The 22,481-nt window shown below is 27.4% G+C and overlaps 1 protein-coding gene across 2 annotated transcripts in view; it reads right to left on the bottom strand.

Moving 5' to 3' along the window:
- LOC129984283 (sine oculis-binding protein homolog) overlaps nt 1-22,481 on the bottom strand; it is a 253,535-nt gene that overhangs the window by 48,017 nt on the left and 183,037 nt on the right. For both annotated transcript variants that reach the window (XM_056094136.1, XM_056094137.1), the window contains one exon: nt 5,338-5,427. In XM_056094136.1, coding sequence (XP_055950111.1) covers nt 5,338-5,427 — 90 coding nt within the window. The remainder of the gene's footprint in view (nt 1-5,337; nt 5,428-22,481) is intronic.

The raw sequence follows: 22,481 nt of genomic DNA, 5'->3' as shown, positions 1-22,481 counted from the left end.
TCAGTCTTGAACAAATTAGATCTCTCATCCAAGCACAGATTTGCATTGGACGGTCATAATAATCAGTCACCGCTGTCCACCGGACCATCAAGATCGCCCCAACAACAATCAGTTTAGATCTTTTACAGTCAAAATATAATCGTGGTCAGGAGGCGCCAACTCATAATCGAATGACGTCTCCTTAATGAATACAGTTCGAATCACTGACCAGTCCGAAAAATGCCCCCCTTCAAGCGAGTCGCCAGCAGAAGACATCATTACCCCGGCAGGGCATTAATGCACTTTTAATCGAAAGCCCATCAAAATTACATTTGAGGAGGAAGCATTGCGTGCCGAAGACGCCCACGCATAAATCAAGTCTCGTTGACCGGTGCAAATCACAGTGAGCTCGGACTGGCGGAATCACCACACTTTGGGAAATGTAAATTCTGTTTTACAACAAAATGGGGACCTCGATGGATATTTTGGGTTCTTCGACGAATGCTGATTGATAGCTGATTGCGGGAATGATACTTGTGGGCTCAGGGTTTGAGGAAGGAAGGAGTTGGAGTAATTATACTAGAAAGGAATAATGAGCTAAATGAAAAGTTTCGGACATTTAGCAGTGTCTTGGATATGCAAGATTTTGGGTTATGGCCCGCCATTAGAATGGGATTAGAATTGTATCCATTTATATGTAAGAGTGGGATTATTAGGTCTGATGTATCTATCTTAAGAGAGAACATATACTTATGAGATAATTTAGTAGAAATTACATTCTTCACGTTTCAGTTGTTGTAAATTTAAAGAGATGCAATACAGCATATTTACAATCTATCAAAAAGTTATAGTTAATTTTTAATTATATTTCTTACTAGCCGCCTTTGGCGACCAGCCGGTTCGCCAATCTCAATGCTCGTTAAAATTTTAATAATTAAATATTTTATGCAACTCCTATCTTAATAGCTTCTTCATCAAAATATTTTAAAGCTGCAAATTTTGATAGTCATATAATTCACTCATAATATTATAAAGGCATTCAGTCATAGCGTGATATGTATCTCTCTAATTTTCTGTTAGCTCCCGTAGAATTTATGCTTAATTATATAAGAACGTTTTTTTACTGAAACGAAGCATTTTTTTAAAATATGAGTATTGAAAACAGAGTCGCTGAGTATTTAAACCTTATGGGCACTAAAGAATATCTTTCTTAATTTATGTAATATCTCGAGAAATTTTCTACAAAATTTTCTCAGATTCATCATGAACAGATCAATTACTTAACAATGTTTAGTTTTAAATGCATGAAACTCTAAGAAAATAACAGAATGAAATAATCGGTCGGAAACATGTTAAACCTTCAAAACCAAGTCAGTAGCCATTGAAAATAGAGTTGTCAACAATCAGAACACAATGCGCATGCGTGAATTTTCTACGCCAGTTGGAGTAACGCTTCGCAGATTAGAAATTTTTAATTTCCTTTATTCTATTTTATTTTAATTCAAAAGTACTTCAGAATGAATCTGAGCGATCGATTAATTAATTTTAAATTCATCAACCATAAGAAACTAAACAGAATCGTTTAAAATAATCGGTCGAAAATATGTTAAGCCTATCCTCATTAGCATGGGAAAAAACTGAAGCCTTACTCATTTGGCTGTGGGGAAATTTAAAAAATTTTTTGGCGGGAAAGTTAGTTTTTAATTAATCATTAAAATTCTAATTAAAAATTCGAAAAAAGGGACCCCAGGTGCACATTCCCGATCTCCAAGGTATGCATTTGCCAAATTTGGTAGCTGTAGGTCGAACGATCTGGCCTGTAAAGAGCCAACACACACACACACACATTGAGCTTTATATAAATATAGATTGTCTGATTTTTTTTGTTTTTTTTCGTTTTCATACATTATTTTTGGACTGAATTCATCGCAATTATTCTAATAAAATTCTATTTATTGAATGTAAGATATACAGGGTGTTTATAAAGTCCCGGACCCATTTTGATGTTTAATAACTCGTAAAATAATAAAGATATAAACAAACTTATGGCATTTATTGATGGAATAACTCATATATTTTCCTTTTCAGGTTTGAATATTTTTACTTTTGTCAATATCGTCTGCACGTGTGGTTAATTTCAGATAATTTCATTTTCCAGTCTAAATATCTGTACTTTTCTAAATATTGTCTGATTATTAATTGCATTTTCCCTCTTTTGTTTTTGGCATCTATTGCAATGTTATGTTTACTTATGATATGTTTGTTCTATGTAGTACTTTTGTATGTGATGTTTTATTCTAGCGGATATTAAGGAGAATGCATACACCACAAGAGAAAGCACAGATTTTATGGTGGTTCATAGAAATGAAATCGATAGTGCAAGCACAGAGAAATTTCAGAATAATTTACCAAAAAGATCCTCCATCCAAAAACAGCATCTTGCGGTGGAAAAAGAATTTTCTAGAAATTGGAAGTATCGAAGATAAGAAACGTTCCAGACGTCCTTGCACAAGTGATTTTGATGTTGAGCGTGTCAGAGAGACATTTTTACACAATCCTAGAATATCTGTGAGATCAGCGGCAACAGAATTGGATATCCCAATTTCGACGGTGTACAAGGTTATTAAGAAAAAATTAAGACTGCATGCATACAAAGTTCAAATTGTTCAAGTTTTGGAACCGAACGATAGGCCTAGGAGGATGGCCTTTGCAACAGATATGCTAAGGAGGATAGAAGATGCTGCTGATTTTCTGAAGATCATAATGTTCTCCGATGAAGCATCCTTTCATGTTTCTGGCATTGTTAATCGCCATAATGTGCGCAAATGGCTCTGTGGATGCCGACATGCTTGTCGCTACCTGGCGTGAAATTGACTATCGACTTGATATTCTCCGTGCGACGAAGGGGCACACGTGGAAGTTCATTGACAAGGGTCATGAAACTTTTTGAGTCTATTTAACCATTTATGTTATTAATTTAAATCTATCTTTATTATTTTATGAGTTATTAAACATCAAAATGGGTCCGGGACTTTATAAACACCCTGTATATTCATCATCTCTACTAATAATAAAGATGAATGTATATGATTCTGAGTGCGTCTATATAGGTGTGTGAATATTGGCGCTCTACAGACTAGATCATTTGACACTGAACTATCAAATTTGGCACATATATACTTTAAAAAGTGGAAATGCGCACAGTAGAGCGATTTTTAAAAATTTTTGACTAGAATTTTAATTAATTAGGAATAAAACTTAATTTTGAAGTTTTCACCGCGATGAATTCCAAAAATATTAGTGTACAAAAATGATTTTTACAGCTTTCCAAAGCTAAAACAAATTATCTTTCTTATGATATTCATTTAATAGCAAAAAAAAAAAAAAAATTCTAAGTTTTTGGCGTCTTTTTAAATACATTTTTTGGCCTAATTTCTAACAAGAGATTACATTGTTGATTTGAAATTCAAGCCATTTTCATTGCTTTATCAAATATAAAATCGCAGGATTGTTTCTGTAGATAAACACTAAAGGAGAACGAATTCTGTTTAACATATGTAGCTTACATGATGAATAAAAAGTTAATTTGCAATAACCTAAAAAATAGAAGAAACACGAACTGAACGATTGCTTTTTTAACAGCATTATGATGGGACTCCTTAAGAAAATTCATGTGCAGAATGAACAAAAACTACGTAAAAATATGAAAACAACCTAGTTTTAATGCCTGACACTTTGACGAAATCATGGACATGAAATTACGCTTAAGCGGTTTAACTGCAAGTAAATATAACCAACATACCCAATCATCCAACTGATTGCCAAAGATGGCTAACTAGGAATAAATAAAAATAATGATGAAGTGCAATGAAAAGTGCACATTTTAATATTAAAATTTATCTGTTAATTTTATTTTAACACAATAGGTTAGCATTCAATTTGTAAATTGTACTATGTGTCAAGCCTGATACGACACCATTAAAATGCTCTACAGAGCTCCAGAGGATATGCAGCTCTATAGAGAGCAGATGCTGGACCTTTGGACCAGAATTATCAAAGTTGGAACGTCTTTACTTCTTAAATAACAGAAGTTCACAATTTTAATGATTGTAAGTTAAAAACTAATCGAAGTTTCTCTAAATAACTTCCAGCATATTATTGTACAAAAACGATTTTAGTACGTCTTTCAGACTTTAAAAAAAAATAGTAAAGATAGACCAATCAAGCCTAAAAAGACTTATGATTTCAGGTTCGAATCCCCCCCCCTTTTTTTTATCATCGGAATTCTATATAACCTAAGATATTTTATAATGACATATTAAAAAACATATTGAAAATGGAATGTATGATGGTAAAATTTCCATGCGGCAGATATTAGCATATATGTATTTAAAAAAAAATCGCATAAATGATCGCAGATCGCAGAAATGATCTATCTTTACTTTATCATTCTATTTTGAAGTATCACAATGCATACTTTCATACGAACCACATCAAATTACGTTCAAACGAGGAGAACAATATCTAAACTGATAACGTATTTGTTGATGGATATGCGACTAAAGAAACGAAATGAATGATTATAATTTGTACTAATTGTGAAGTTACAGGTACCAATAAGCAAAACGAGATTTAAAAATAAATTAATTTGGCTACTTTTGATAAAAGTTAAATACTTTTACTTTCTTTTTCAATAAGACCTTTACATAATAAGAGTAATAAAACCATTTTTTTCCAGCAACTCTGTGAGCTTTGTTTTAGCAAACTATTTTAATATTCCTAGAAAATTTATTTCAGATAAGTCTTGCTTTCAATTAAATTTTTTCTGTAGCATTTTGAGACCTTATACATTTTACCCACGTCTGAAATAAATTCTGAAATCTCTGAGCTGGAATTGAATTATCTTACACTTTACGAAAAACTACAAATTCAATAAGATATGCTTTAATGTAGATATTAAAAGGTCAAATTTTTTAGTACGCCAATGGTAATGAAATGTAACATACTCAATTCACTCTTAAATACGGTTCTCATAGATTTTAAATGTTTAATTTGTTTGAAAAGAATTTAGTTTTAAATACTAGCAATCAATGTTCTATGAGACGAAATTTTATATTTATAATGCAAGTCGTTAATAAATCTCTGCCAGTAATCTTGAAATATACGTAAATTATTCATTGGCAATTCGTTCTTTGTAGCTGTCCATTTACTGAAAGTTGAGATAACACTAACAGTAACTTTAACATATGATGCCGTACCTTTATTAAAAAAAAGAATCAAAAACAAAAAAAAACAAAAAATTTGTTGCTGAGTGTTACCTGAAAATTGATATAATACGTAGCATATAATCTAACTCACCAGGTGCACCGGGATGTTTAGTTATTGTTGAAAGGGCCGACACCATCTGTTGATGCTGTCTTGCTACCTCATCAGATGCTGTAGAAGAAACTGGAAAAAAAGAAGAAACACATTAATAAAACTATATCATCATTAATGAAATTATATAAATGTGCCACTTTAACTGCTTATTTTAGAAGTTATTAAATATATGAGTTGCGTGAAAAATAAAATTATATCCACCTCTTCCGGCAAAATCTATAACAGTGTTCGGCGTTTCTATAAAGTGACGTCACCTTCAGATGGCGCTACTAAATAGTTTATTGTTTCTTTCTTTAAAATAATTAATTTCATGCCAGCAAAAGCCACTAGAATATCGTTTGGTGTTTTCGAACTCGTTTACAATTTAACTATCGCATTCGCGTAATATGCAACTTATGTTTGTTTTTTAATGGTTTTTTTATATCCTTTATAACTGCATTCTTAAGAATTGTAAGTTTCTTGAAAAATCTGTATATATGAAATAAATATTGGAATATAATTTTAAAATAAGACTGCATTATAGATGGTAGATTTTACCACATATGCAATAGTTTTCAGAATAATTCAATAATATCGGACCTTCAGCTACCAAAATAAACAACTGACATCATTAATTAAAATATTTTTTTGAATCAGTTTAAATAAATTTTACGTAAGCAAAAACGATTACTGACAATTCATATGAAAATCAAATTTTTACAGAAATATTTCATGCATTGACAATCTCATAGAGCATACAAAATGGTATTTATTTATAGAATAAAATTTTCAAATTAAAAATCTAATAATATCGAGGAATTTTTAAAAGACAATATTCTTAATATTATTTAAAACTCAAATGTAAACAAATTGCTTGAGCCTAAACTGTAAAGAAAAATATATTTAAAGTTTGAAAACAGTATATATTAAAATTGATTAATTGTTTTCATTCATAAAACCAACTTTTTTTTTTTTTTTTTTTTTTTTTTTTTGCGAATTGCTTTTTTTGCATTTTCAGTAGCAGTTTTTGTAGAGTTTCGATACTTAGCCTAAGAAAATTAACCTCTATATAAGATTTATTTATTATGCATTTATATTGCAATTTATTTCATACAATCATATTATTTTAATCGAAAGTACTTATGCTAAATAAATAATATGACCAGCAAAATTTAGTCTTAAAAAAGTAGATTTTTCTCCATTAAAAAATAGTGGATTTTTCACCATTATTTTAAAAGTAGGTTTTTCTCTATTTTATTGTTTTACCAAATGCCAAGCTGTAATTCTCTGCATTACCTAGAGAGCTTTTTTTTTCACCGGAAATTTTATTTAATTATCTACTTCTTTTTCTGCAATTAATAATTAATTTAAAATTAATTAAGTACAATCCTAACATTATTATTTAACTTCCTATTACCCAATAATCAAATACAAAGGGTATCACCATTTCCTCACAAACAAGTTATTAAGTTAGATTTCAACTGTATATATTTTTTATCAGAATCCTCTTGCATAGTCTTACGCCGTTTTTGCAATTTCAAAGCCAAATGAATAATAGTATATACCGTGGAAAGAAAATATGGGATCCCGCGTACAATTATTATCATTTAAACTTATTATAAGAAGATAATTAAAAAAATATTGTGAAGGATGGAAAAAAAATTAACAATGGCATAATAAATGAGAGGGAAAGCTATACTGTATATAATGTGATATGAAAGTGTAAGGACTAACTTTTTATCTTTTCAAGCTGTTATTTCATGATAAAGCTATAGCTATTCGATTTCGGGATTTCATTTTTGTGAATTCGGAAAATAATTCTACTAAGCGTAGGCGTACATATTAAATCAAGGATAGCTTTATAATTAACAAAATAAGCAACATTCTGGGATCCTGCGATTCTGAGGGGTGCATAAGCTTCGAGTTTTTTTCAACGTAATTTAATTTTGATCTTTCATTTATTTTAGAGAGGTCGTATACTCGTTTTTATGCGATTCAAGATTTTTCAAGATCAAGATTTTTTTTTACTTTGAAACATTTTTATAATAACATCCTTTATCAATAAAATTTTGCAAATTTTACTTTACGCGCTTTTATATAATTTAAATTTATATAATTTTATATAATTATTTTTTATACCATTCTTCAATACATATAAGTGTAATCCCGCCTGTAACGAGCATAATTCGTTCCTAAATATTACTTGCAATGCGAAACACTTAAGAGGAAAAAATTTTGCCATAGGAATTCAGGTAAAATAGGACAATGTTTAACATTCCAGGAAAAAAAAATTGCTCAAATAAATTCATAATGTAATTTATAATGCATTTTTTTTTCAAGAAAGTTTTCTAAAAACATTTGTCTTTGGCTATACTTCTAAAATTGGCGAAAAAAAGTCATAAGCATTATCGCTAAACGAAATTGTAGCGGACACATCTACTGTCTTATTATAGTTTGTTTCTCAAATTACGATGCAATAATTCCTCATGCGTTCAATATCTCTCTCATTTCACTAGAAGATTATTGCTCTCTTAACTCTCTTATTTCCACTTCTGACAAAATATCTTTCGATACTTTTTGCTGTGACATACAATACAGATCAGTAAGTTTTTCGGTAGTTCTGGTTATGCTTTTCCTCCAGCTCAGAGATATCTTCGATATCCGTCGCTAACTTCATAATTTTGGACAAGGACACAATCTCCGATTAAATCTCCACAGACAATAGCACAAACTTCTCGGACTTGTGTTCGACAACTTTATCCGACCATAACTTCTTCTTTGCAGATATAAGGGTTTTCTTCAAGCAACGTCTCAAATACTGACACAGGCAAATCCGAAATATAACTTCACAGTAATTTCTCGTCACTCGCTCTGCTCGTTACATTTTGTTTTGATCGTTACGCAATGCGCGTTCGTTAAGCAAGGGATGATTGTTTATATATTTACTTTTCCATTTCAAAAATTTCATTTAAATTTTAATTCCCGATTTTTTATAGGTGAAATTCTAAAACCAATTCACTTGAATGAGGCAAAAATTAAATGTTTTGTTTCCTTAGTTTGTTACAGTTTGCTCCTTATAAGCGCTTAAATAGAGATTAAATTTAAAATAAATTTAAAAGTACCTAGTTTTGAATGTTGGGAAGGGAATTTTGTACTTCCGAGACATGTTGCTTAAAGAAATTTAGAACGCCTAATTCTGTCTTTATTAAATCCGTCGAGGAAAGAGCAAATGTTCTCTAACCTTACAGGACATGAAAGTTTAGAAATAAAATTGTTATTCGTATGCCAAATCTGCCATGACATAACTCTCAAGTTAATGGCAAAATGACTAGGAGAGCGAGTGGGATACATTAAGCTGCGACACCAGTCTTGGAGAATTCTTTGGACACCCAACATTAGGGAATATATACCACGTTTTAAAGTGAAATAACTTGTGAAAGGGGAAAAAAATAATAATGTTATGTCCTGGGCGTCATTTATATTTGTTAACCCTAAAGAAGAATGGGAGCGAAAAGATCATAATATATCCTAATCTCCATTTACCGTCGCTACGCCATAAATTCATGTAGTTTCGTGAATTTAACTGAACATAAGCTATCAATAGATTGCTTACTTAACTTTCGCATGCTGCAGATTTTGTAGATTAAACATTTAAAGTGATATTACAATATTTTTCTGCACGGCTATTATGTCAATGTTCTCTAACTACCAAATTGTCAGTCTACCATTGTCAGTTTTCTTTTTCGATTTGTTTTATATTCAATGTTATGTTCATACGGTGTTACCTAAATTCTAAATTGAATCCTGAATAATTATTTTTTATACGATAATGCTTTTTGTTGTTATACTCATGTTGCTCAAATTCCAAACTGCATCTCGAATTCAAAATTCTTCTTTCACATATTGAAATAATCGTTTTATATGCTGTCAATTTTTATCTTTGAAGTCTTCTATTCGGTGTTATGTTCATACAGTGTTACCTAAATTCTAAACTGAATCATGAATAATTATTTTTATACAAATATGCTCCTTTGGTGTTATGTTGCTAAAATACTAAACAACGTCATGAGTAATTATTTTTAGTCTCACGAATTCAGAATAATTCCTTTCACATACTGAAATAACCGTTTTATGTATTATCAGTATATGTATATATATATTTGCGATTTGTTTTATATTCAGTGTTACTCTCATACGGTGTTACCTAAATTTTAAGTTGAATTATGAATAGTTATTTTTATACATCATGAGTACTTATTTTTACATCATGAGTAATAGTTTTTCATCATGAGTAATCTTTTTTAGTTTGACGAATTCAGAATTCTTCCTTTCACATATTGAAATAACCATTTTATGTATTGCAGTATATATATTTTTTTCCTATTTGTTTCATATGCGGTGTTACGCTCATACGGTGTTACTTAATTTTAAACTGAATTATGAATCATTACTTTTATACATCATGAGTAATTATTCTTACATCATGAATAATTTTACTAATCATAATAACATACATTCATAATCATTTTTAGTTTCACGAATTCAGAATTTTTCCTTTCACATACTGAAATAACCGTTTTAGGTATTATCAGTATATATGTTTTTTTGCGATTTTTTTAAAATATATATTCTGTGTTATGCTCATACGGTGTTGCCTAAATTTTAAGCTGAATGAATAATTAATTTTATATGTCATGAGTAATTATTTTTACATCATGAGTAATTATTTTTACATCATGAGTAATTATTTTTACATCATGAGTAATTATTTTTATTTTCATGAATTCATTTCACACACTGAAATAACCGTTTTATATATTATCAGTACTTTTTTTTTTTTTTTTTGCGATTTGTTTATATTCGGTGTTATGATCACACGGTGTTATCTAAACTTTAATATGAACTATGTATAACTATTTTTATGTATCATGAGTAATAACCTTTAGTTTCAGAATTCAACTTTACATACTGAAACAACCATTTTGTGTATTATCAGTTGATTTTTTTTTTTTTTTCCATTTGTTTTATATTCGGTGTTATGTTCATACGGCGTTACCTAAATTCGAAGTTGAATCGCGAACAATTATTTTTAAGCTTGACAGAATCAGTGTGTTACCTTTAAACAGAACAGAACTTTTCCTGGCGAGGAGCAACAAAGAAACTCCCAGTTGTTCTCCCACTATCAATCGTTATTGAATCATCCATATCCTCTTTCTGCAATAACTTTTACGAAGTAGATCTGAACGGGGACGGACAGACATTCCGAACGATTCTTTGTTTTCCTCCCTCCTTCCGAAACATTGCGAAAAGTAGTCCGAACGGTCACAACCACCGAATGGGAGTGAAACTTTGAAAGTAAACAAGGGAAACTGGCTAGGGGTGGAGAGAGAGAGCAGGTGGGAGGGTGCACGAAAGAGAAGAAAAGGGTTCGATGGGAAACAAAGTTAACGACGTCATTACCCTGATCTTGGGGGGTTAGCTGGGCGTGGCCCATCGCCATCATTAGCTGTAATTAGCAGAACCAGGTGACAAATGCGATTTTATCGTCGAGACGAACATTTATTACGGTGGAAAGCAAACGTCAAAAGGGGCGATCGGGATCCTCGCAGAACTTCTGGACGGCGGAATCGCATGTCAGACCCGCCCATGACCAAACGATACCAGGACCTAAAAATCGGCTGTGAGGGGAAGGAAAAACTAAAAACGCAGACGATCGAAGGGAGTGCGACATCGTCGTTTGTCATAGTGGGACTGTCGATAAAGGTGTTGTCGTTTGCTGTGTTTTCAATTTTAATGGTGGTTGTTTGGGAGTTTTTACAGCGGGGCTGTTTTCCAGCGGCTCGTTCGAAGTTTGGTTCTTGTTTCATATTCTTAACAGGGATTGGAGAATTTTTACATGGTCCGCTCGGAGGGTTTCGTGGTCAAAACTTTGTTAAGCGAAAATGTTAAGTTTCATATTTAGTCAGTTGATGTTTTATTCGCAAGTAAAAATTTTTACAAGGTATCGATTTCGTGTATATATACACTATTTATTCTTTTTTTTCTTTTTTACCAATGTGTAATTTTAATTTCAGATAGCAAAGTAGTACATTTTAAAGGCGTTTGTTGCTTGATTGATTGAGCAGGGCATGGGTCAATATTCTTTGATAAGTAAATATGTTATATTGTAATCTAAAAAAAATATACAACAATTTAAACAAAACTGTTATTGATAAAATGCCAATTCAATTGGGGAAAAATATAAGTAATTAAGAAAAAAAACTATTGTTTTGCTTAAAAGTTTATGGTTATTTTAAGTACCCAACATTTAAGACATTAAGTAGCAACTTTTAAGAAGTGTTTGATGTCGAATGAAAATTTTCTTATCAAGATTAGATAAAAAGTTGATAAAATAAAAAATGGAGTTAAAATTAACGTCGTTACTTAAAATTACGTACCAATCATTTCATAAAATACAAATTTTTTATAAGTAGTAATAATTTTAAATATAAAAATTGAAAAATGCAAAATACAAATCAATTCTAATATTCATAATAACATATTTTTCAAAATTTTTATGAAAAATATATAATTTAATTGGGGTTATTAAAGGAATTCATATAGAGTATAATGCATAATTTTGCTACAATTTCTCAAATAGAAATAATAGTTAATATTATAGTGCGCTCTATTTTAAAATATGTACTCGCGAAATATTTATAAAATAATGCTATTTCAACTTAGCTTGGATAAAATTGGGGGGGGGGAGAAGAAAGCTATTCTTATATATATAACAAAACATGAATATTCAGTGAGTCTCTGAATAATATTTTTCAAAAACTTTTTCAATGTAAATAACTATTGTAAATAACAGTTTACAATAATTAACTTTAATTTAAATGCAGTTCATGCAACAAAATTTTTCAAAAACTTTTTTAATGCAAATAACAATCTTCAATAATTTTTGTGCCAAACAATTTTAATTTTAATGTAGTTTTCTAATTTTAAGAAAAAAGTAATATCAAAAATTAATTAACATTGAATTAAAAAATATATATTAATATGAAAAGTGGACCTAACTAGCTGAATTTTTAGAATAAAGTTAATTCATGTTGATCGACACAACAAATGATCCCAGACAGGTTAATTTTGGATTCCACTGTGCAATTTTCACATGGAAAAGCTTAAGACAATATTATTGCCATATTTCATAAAATAATATCAATAATATCGTTTTCATCAAATTATATATAAAAGATCAAAACAAGTAACATTGGAAATCATATGAAAAAAGTACAAGTTTCTGTCTTCTTGTGTGTTTACTGCAGTAAGATAATTAAGTCTAAACATGTGAAATCTAGGTATTATAAAGTAAAAAGTGATAAGAAACATTTAATTTTCTTCTATATAACACACACACATAAAATGATGATAAAGATAAATGTTCAATTTAAGAGCTTAAACATGGGTAGATACATATAATAAATATTTCTTGTCATCTCTTTTAAAACGTTTTTAATTGTTCTTTGGAAAAAACTGACCTTTCTCTTTTTTTATGACTAAAATATTTAAAATGAAAATTAATTTATAATACTTTATTTGGAATATAATATTATATTCCAAATTGGAATTATATTTTTTATAAATACTTTTTTTTATTTAAAAATAATGTATCTTTCTCTTGTAAGTGTATTTTCAAATTTGCTTTTTTGTTATGCATATTTAATAAAAAAAAATTATATAACCTGGTTTAGAAAAAAAACACTTTAGTATGTACAATTATGAAATTATAAATAATTTGTTAAATTTTATTGAAAATTTTTATTCCATAAAGAAAAATCAAATGAGCAAAAAATCAATTTCGGATGAGGACAATATTATCTTACTATCCTAATATTGAATTAAATCTGCTTGGCAGAAATGAACTAAATAACTAAAGCCTCTGAAAAAATCAAAATACACTTTATTAAAGTAAAAGGAGAAATAAAAAGATTTTTATAACAGGATAATCTAATAACAGGATAATAATTCTGATAAATTTATTAATCGACACTGCAAATTAAAATTGTGACAAAATAAAGAATGTTATTTATGATTTAAATTATAAAATGAAAAGTAGTTTAGGATTTAAAAAATCAAATTCTGGTTCATCGGAATATTTTAAAACGATGAAAAGACTACCTAAATTTCAGTTATAATAGGGAATTTATTTTTAATTTATTTTATACCTGATTATATGATATGACTGAAACTGATATTATTTATTTACGCAAATATTAATAATTTTAAATTTAAAAACAGCTTGAACACCTAGTTAGTTTTAAATTTAATATCCAATGATTAAATGCCTTTTCCCTCTAGCATGGTGGAAATTAAAAGAATCCTTCATAAATAGCTTTACACGGATTAATAAAATTGATTAAATAAAATTTAAAATTTAAAATAGCAGAAAAGAATTTTGAAACTATAATTCCCAACTTTGAGGGACAATATTCGAAATTAAAATATTTTATAAAAGCAGCGGAAATGGTTATACATTTAACAGGAGTTGGAAAGCGCCTTAAGTTAAAAGATGTGTAAACAATTTTTAATTATGCATGTCATATAATATAAATTACGAATAGCTTGCAAGCCTATAAATATTATCACACTAAAATTACAAACGGAAACTATGAGGTTTATTTTGATAAAAACCTCAAAACGAAATTAAGGTAATTGAAAGTTAAATAATCCATTAATTTTAAATAAATTATAACAATCCGACTTAAAATAATAAAGATATATTTTCATAGAATTTCATATCATTGATTAAAATCTGAAGCTAGAAATAGACGTGGAGAGAAAAAAAAAAGCACCAACTAAATTAGCAGATTAGAAGTAATAAAACGTAGATTTCATACAAGTGAACTAACAGTAATGAATGAATTTTAATTTTTGGGCATATTCAACGTGTTTATCATCAAAGCACGACGACAAAGCTTTTATTTGATGTGACTATGGCAAGTTGTGATAAGAAATCAAACAAATAATGGAATCTAAATTTTGAAATTGAGTTGTTTTTTCAATTCTTGAAATTGAACCTCATAAGATATATGTACAGTAACTAATGGTTAAAATGAATTACAATTGTGTGTATCATTTTAACATAATATTAGTTATTTGCATAAAATAATTTTACAACTTATATATAAAATACATTAAGAAAGTAAAATAATGTTTTTTGTGATTATGATTACAGTTTCAATATATTAATATTTTAAATTCATATCTGAAATATTACGAAGATCCTAAAAATTCACTATTAATATTATCTTTTTGAAAGCTTTGTAAGTTATATTGTCTTATTCAGTGCAGTGTAAAAGTCTTAATAAAAAACGCTTGAAATAATATTGTTTTTTTAAAATATGCAAAAAAAAATAATAACGCTAAAAGCAATTTTTATAAAACTAACTTACATTAAATGTTATTCCTATAAACAAAATTATTATTTTAATATATTATACACATAAGACTTATTAATTTCCTAGTTTGTGTAATATTATTTTTTTTTTGTATCACCATCTTTAAAGAATTAAAAGGAAAATATTTTCCATTAATATTAATTTATTAATCTTTATTAATCGAAACATAGCTGAAAACAGACGTTTTTATGTTATTGAATAAAGTATTTCCGAACTACTGAGAAAAAAATAGCTATTATTTCAATTAGACGTTGTTTTATTACAAGTAAAGGGGAGTATGCGATTTCAAGTCTTGCGATTCTCAGATTAGATTTTTTTTTAATTGATGCTTTTTAAAAATACAAATGAAATTGAAATGTTGTAATTTCATTGTTTAGCTAGAATTTCTGAAAATTCTACTTAAACAATGATAATATTCAAGTATTTGTACTGTTTCTTATTTCAGTCAAGCAGCAATACAAATACTTGCCTCTTCATAAAACGTAACTTACCAGAAACCAGGATCGATGCTATATTCAATCTTTAATCAAAATGTATGAGTCTAATAAGAGCTGTTCTAGGATATCATTAAATTATACGGTTTTGTTCTGTTCGCAAGCCGTTTTATTGCAGGATACTTCACAAAAATTTCTTCTGTTCTTGACGAATGGGGATTTTTTTTTTTTTTTTTTAAATTCTAGGGTTTTAGGCAATGTAGTTTTATGACATTCCTCCTTTTAATGAACTGTCAATTTATTTTCAAATTTCAACACATTTTTATTTGACGGTACAATTAAGTTTAAATATGTATGTTAATGAATATAATAAAATACTGATTTGTTTAGGTTATTTCCTTTGTTTCAGTAGTTTTATAAAAATGCACATGCTTTTATCTATTCTTTAATTATGACTCATGACTTTGCACTATGATTCATGACCCTATTTTTAGACAATATTCTAAACCAGAAGAAGCTAAATGTTTTTATATACTATAATATCAGAGTGAAAATATATTGAAACTGATAAGAATTCCCCGTTCAAAAGGTCCCGTTTCAGAGTATTTTTTCCATATTCTAACGCCGTCGTTTATAATATTTTCCTTTTTTAAGCATTATCATTTTAATTAAACTATTTGAATAATTATTTAGAGATTTGGAGGGAGAGATGAATAAGATAGAAACATGTAAAAATAAGAATGAATAAGATATGGTCTTGATTGCCAAATTTTCTTTTAAATTGCGCTATAATACAGAATGCATACAATTCATTTATAGTATCACATATATATTTTTTGTGTCGAATAAATACAGAATGAGTAGAATTTCTTTAATCTGTTTATATAGCTGGCGCATACAACATCTATTTAAGGCACAAACGAGTTTTTGTAACTATTAAACGAAGCGTTTATCTATTATTTATAGCAATTTTTAATATATACTTTTTATATATAGGAATCTAAGAAATTTTTTAGAGAACTATCTTCATTAAATAGATAATTCTTTTAAACTTCCTTTTAAATTTTGATTTAATCGAGCTCTTGAATCTTGTTTTTTAGTACAGTTCTTTAAAATGATAATTCAGATAAGTGTAAAAAGGTTTATGCGGAAAGGATTCATTTTCTAACGGGGTCACTTCGATGAAAAAGAAAAATTCTTATATCTGTTTTCAGAATTTCGCAAAAGTTGACGCAAATCAATAAATGAATATTATAGGTATTTTTTCAACAATAATAAGGTCATTTTAAATTAAGAATTATATGCGAAAAATATTTATTTTCTAACAGTTAACTTAGATGAAAAAAAAAAAAAATCTTAAAACTATTTTCAGAATTTTATAAAAATATACGTAAGGCAAAAGTTAAAAGTAGTTCTTAACAATTCTGTTGAATGGAAACTTACCGTTATCTTTTGTAAAGTTTCAATTTTAAATCAATCAGCTAGTCTGAAGTCTGAAGTATCACTCGATTCATCAAAGTTGACATTATAAAACGAGATAAACGAATTCCCGAAATTCTTGCATAAGACATTTGTACCCCATTTGTGTTTTACTATTTTACCTTTAACTAAAATTAAAGTAAAAGTAAAGTAAATAAAAAAAAGTAAAAAGAAAAAAATAATAATAATATAAAAAAAAATATTAACTGTCGGAGTTTTACAGAAAGGACGATATTTAGTGTTGATACTCCCATACAGATGGCAGCACGATCGATTTTGAAATTTTCAATTTATAGAAAAAATTTTATTATGATTTTAAGCGAACTTTAATATAACTTTCAAATAAGTCAAAAATTCATGAAATTTCTGTTTACCTTCTGTTTGAGAGGCTAAGAAAAAAAGAAGATTCCAGTAAAATACTTTTTTCTCCTTTACAATTGAACTTGTAAGTTTCGTGACTCGAGATAAAATGCGTAAGATTTAGGCGCGGAAAAGTAATTACTTCATGACCTCCTACCCACACCTTTGCTTTAAAAAACTGTAATGAACACTTTTGAGTTTAAAATAAATGTTTTTTTTCTTTGTGGTCGATGGTCCTTTATTTTGCTATAAATACTCAAAAGAAATTAAAAAAATACCTGTCAGTGGGATGTATAATAAATGCTGATGATATGAAGAAGTAGGTATGTTAAAGTACAAATTATGAATCATGTAAATAAATAATTCAGATGTGAAAGCAGACAAGTCCGAAATTAGATAAAAATGTACATTTTTAATCTCAGTTATAAAATAGAAAAGGAATATACTTATTTGGTGCCAACTTAAAATTTAGTTGATGAAACTGTTCTCTTCATTAATGTTAATTTTATGGAGGGGTTTTACCAGAATGGAGGACTTTTTTCATTTTCGAAGATAAAATATTCCCAAGTTCATTTCATATTTTTAAAGATAAATATGACCATGAGGCAAACAAAAGAATACTATGTTTTAGATCGCATTCATCTTATTTAAATCACCGATTCCACATCTTTAAGTTTAGTGAGCTTATAATTTCTAATTTATAAATTCCTATCTATATATTTAAATGAATTATTTCATAGAAAAAAACACAATTAACTTAAAAATCCAGGAATATTTTTTCCATTGAAATTTGGATAAAATTGTGATATTCAACAAAAAAAGAAATTTGATAGCTAATAATTTTTAAAATTGTTCATTTTTCTTGTAAAAACTATTGACAGAATAAGCAACAAGCTTTTAAAAAAAAATAAAATCAAGTACATACATAAAAATTGAAAAAAAAATTTAATTAAACTATTGGCATGCTTAAATCTTGATAAGAAAAAAAGGACAACTTAATAATTTTTTTTTATTTTGCTCGGCATAGAAACATGATTTTTTTTCTCTCCTTCCAAATTTAAAAAAAAAAAATTAAATTTTATAACACAACAAAACCCGCAATCTCTTCTTTTACTTATGAAGTATGATAAAAAAAAATAGTTAGACTGAAATAGAAATTAAATTATTGACGTAAAAAATACGACTGTACTGGATATTGTAAACAACAAATTTATTTTGGCGAGACATAAAATTTATAAAAAATAGAAGTAAATGCAAATTATGTAATATTTTAGACTTTATTTTTTTTTAAATTGCACTTCACTTTTATTACACAGAATTTTACTATAAAAACTGCCCAGATCCCCGTCCCCCTTATTTAACTTCCTTTGTTCTTAAAACAAGTAAAGTTATTAGAACGAAAGAAACAATTTAATACATGAAATATATAAATTGTATGAATAAATCTATCCGTTTTCTTTTTCTTTTTTTAAAAATATACAAATCGTCTATTTCAACACCAATTTCCATTTATTCTTAATACTTTTTTCTATTTTTAATATCAATTCTTGATGGCAATTTTGTTTCCTTTTAATTGAAAAAAATGATTATGACAGACAAAAAGGACAGAAAGACGAAAATTTAGGTCATTTGAAGAAATATTTAATTGTTCATTTAAAGTTAATAATTGTTCATTTCATTAAAGTTAATAATTGTTCATTAATTAATAATTGTTCATTTAAAGTTAAGAAAATGCCCGAATGACCTTTCACTGCATGACTTAATATACGTGTAAATTCACTTAGTGGAGATTTTTAATTTTACCATAGAATTTATCATCCAAATAATGGTGACTCGTGCATTGCAGTCAAAGGGGTAGTTTAACTTAGATCTTAAATTTTGCTTTTTCTAATTAATTTTGAATAATTTAATTATATGTCAATAAAAATAATAATTGAATTTTTGGAGAGAAGAAATTGGAAAAGTAATTACTGATTTTTAATTAAACATTTTAGTTTAAATTATATTTTCCTATTTACATTTCCTGTAATCTTCAAATGCAGAAATATGATTTCATTTATAAACATACGCAATTGCATTTCAATGATAATAAAAGAATTATAAAAATATATGATTAAAATAAATACACATATAGACAAGTTATTTCAGTATTTATTCAAGAAAAGATATTTATACTAGAAGATCTTTTAATAAATGTTCATTATTAAAAGATTCATACCATTTTCAAGTTTCAGGCAAAATATTTTAATTACAAAAAAAAAAAAAAAATGGTTTAAAATCTTGCTAGTAATATTTTTTTACATCAATCCCCCTCTTCCCCCCATTATAAACCGTTTCTGGAATGAATTCCCTTTATTACTGCGCATGCTTAATAGTAAAAGATGCTGAGAAAGAAGGTGACATCCTGTTAAGATTTTTCTCCCTTTAAAAATAAGCACTTTTGAAAGTTGTTAAAGGAATTGCATTAAAATGCTGACGAATTTAAATATTATGCCAAAATTAAATACATTACCAAAAGCTCACTTTCTTTCGCAATTTGAAAGTTTATTTTATTTGATAGATAGAAAGAAAAAACAATATTTATATTTTCGACTTAATGTCGAAAGTGAAATTATGCGAAGCAGAATTATCGACATACTACTTTTCCATTTCCGTCAGATAAAAAAATTACCCTGTAATACAAAGTTCTTCTTTGTACTATGGGATATATACTAATATTCAATTAGATAATTAATACAAATACAGATTAAATCAGGAATTTACTTCAGAAGAATAAAAATGAAGAAGAAGAAATAAAGAAGGAGAAGAAAAAAGAAGAAATCATCAATATCAAAATTTCGAATGCTCACGAATATTTTCAAGCTCATTTTTCATTATATATGCATTCATAAACAGTAACATTCCTGTAATAACTTGAAGTTATTTTTCCTATCACAAAAACCATATTAAATTCCAAAGTTAAATCGGCGCGGTGGATTTTTGCTTAATAGATATTCAGAAATTGATTTCATTAAATATTAATAAGCAAAGAAAAAAATCGAAACTCCCACTGTTATGAAATTCCAACAGAAATTTTTTCTTTTCCAAATGAACTTTAATTTATTTTTATATTTAAATAAGTACTTTTAATTTAAGATATATTTCGTTCATTCCTCTTACAGCTATTGTGTCCATAAGATCATTCTCCGCCTTTCCCGACCGCTACTTTTTCTGGAATTTTGACTTTCCTAGTTGTTAAAGTATTAATATGGAATAGATCTATTGAAAATTTTATCTAATTATTGTTTTGAAAAATATGAATTTAAAGATATCGATCAACAACAAATTATTGCGCCTATAAATTAAAAAATGTTTCAATATTACGAAATAAAGACGGAAATAAAAATTCCTTTTAAATCTTTAAAGAAAGCAATTTTTTATTATTGGAAAAAGTGCTCGATAGAATGATTTGATGGTATCACAAAATTATTTTGAAACATAACATCATAACAATAAAAACATTGTTTAGAAACATAAAATACACAGTTTTTAAATCATATTAAAATCAAACAATTTATTTAAATAAGAATAAACAATTAAGTTGAAATGTAATTGGTAACACAAAATACAGAGATTGTGTATCAAAAATAAATTCAAACGATTTATTTAAATCAGAAGAAACAATTAAGTTGAAATATAATTTGTAACAGAAAATACACAAATTGTGCATCAAAAATAAATTCAAACGATTTATTTAAATCAGAATCAACAATTAAGTTGAAATGTAATTGGTAACACAAAATACACAGATTGTGTATCAAATTAAATTCAAACGATTTATTATTTATTCTGAAACGATAAATCAGAATAAACTATTAATATAATAGGAATATTTAAAAGAACAAGTTTTTGAGTTTAAAAATAATGCAAAAAGCTTTTTTGAGGAATAATTTTTTCAGAAAATATAGATGAAAAATAACAAAATACTGGCTTAATTCATAATTACTTAAATTTTAGTTAACATTTGCGTTTTAAGCAGCTGATAATAATCTGACTATATATATATATATATATATATATATATATATATATATATATATATATATATATATATATATATATATATATATATATATATATATATATTTAAAATCACTATATTTGCCATTTATAAAGTAATAAAAAGCTATTTATAAAATAAAATAAGTCTTTGCCGTCAATGGTTTAAAGTTTTAAACTATTTCATTGCTACAAAAAATTTCATTCTTGTTCATCTCCCCTCCCCCCTTTTTTTTTTCTTTTCTTTCTTTCTTTTTTCTTATTTTTAAGATGTAAAGAATTCAAAAACAATTTCTTTATCTCAAAGCTTCCAAGGAGAGCTGTTAAACTGGCGCACAAAAAATTGTTGTTATCAAAACAATTGGCATGGACACGGTAGACAGGACATGACAAATGAGATAGATTGCGATTTGGACACTCGCAAGACAGAAAAATATTTAAACGGAATATCCTGCCAACATTTCATATTTTATATATATATTTCTGTCATCTTAAAAAAAAAAAAAAAAAAAAAAAAAAAACCCTTCATTGCGATTTTAAGTTTAAAAATATAAACACAGTTTTATTCCAAAAATTAAAAAATGTTACTGGTTTTATATTGGAGTGGTTTTTTACATACAATCATTCAAATTCCATTTTTATTTTAAATTATGGGGTAAGTGAAAGTCAAAAATTTTACATTCATTCCATAGATAGATTGATTTTAACTAAATTAGTGTCTTGTTTGAAAATATACAAAGGTCTTTTTTATTTTTTGTAATTGATCACCAAAAATAGTTATTCAAAACATTAATAAATTTCTTGTTTATTTTTAATAACAGACAAAAGACTACCAATATATTAAAGGAAGGCAATGCAATTTTAGTATATGAAGGAAGGCAATTTTTTTATTTACGTGAAGTAAATCTGTATGTAAAATGTTAAAGATTCGAATCCGTAGTACGAAATATTGCTGAATGATGGTGTTTCAGGCACGATTCATCTGTTTTTATGTTAATTTTAAACATTTGTTCTTTATTGTAGCAATCATAAAGCCCACACAAAAATTTATTTAATACCTTCGTAACAATAGCTCAAACAATGAAATAAATGAATAAAATATACTTCAAATAATTTTTATAACTTATTGATATCATAAAATTTTTTTTAATTAAATTAAAATGTATTATTAGAAATCTAATTTTAAAGTGGTGTAAAAAGATTTTTTGTTCAGTAATTTTCTCCATATTTATATGGGAAAACATTAAATTTTCACTTTATTTTTAATAAAAAATCTAATTAATATTTTTTTAAAAAAATATTTCATTAGTGAGTTCCTATTATCGAAGAAGTAAATTACCTGCCAAATTAAATAACTCAATCTATAGAACATGCTACAAAAATGATAAATTAA

This window comes from Argiope bruennichi, chromosome 9 (assembly GCF_947563725.1).
Source record: "Argiope bruennichi chromosome 9, qqArgBrue1.1, whole genome shotgun sequence".
NCBI lineage: Eukaryota > Metazoa > Arthropoda > Arachnida > Araneae > Araneidae > Argiope > Argiope bruennichi.
This window is presented reverse-complemented; position numbering and strand designations above follow the sequence as displayed.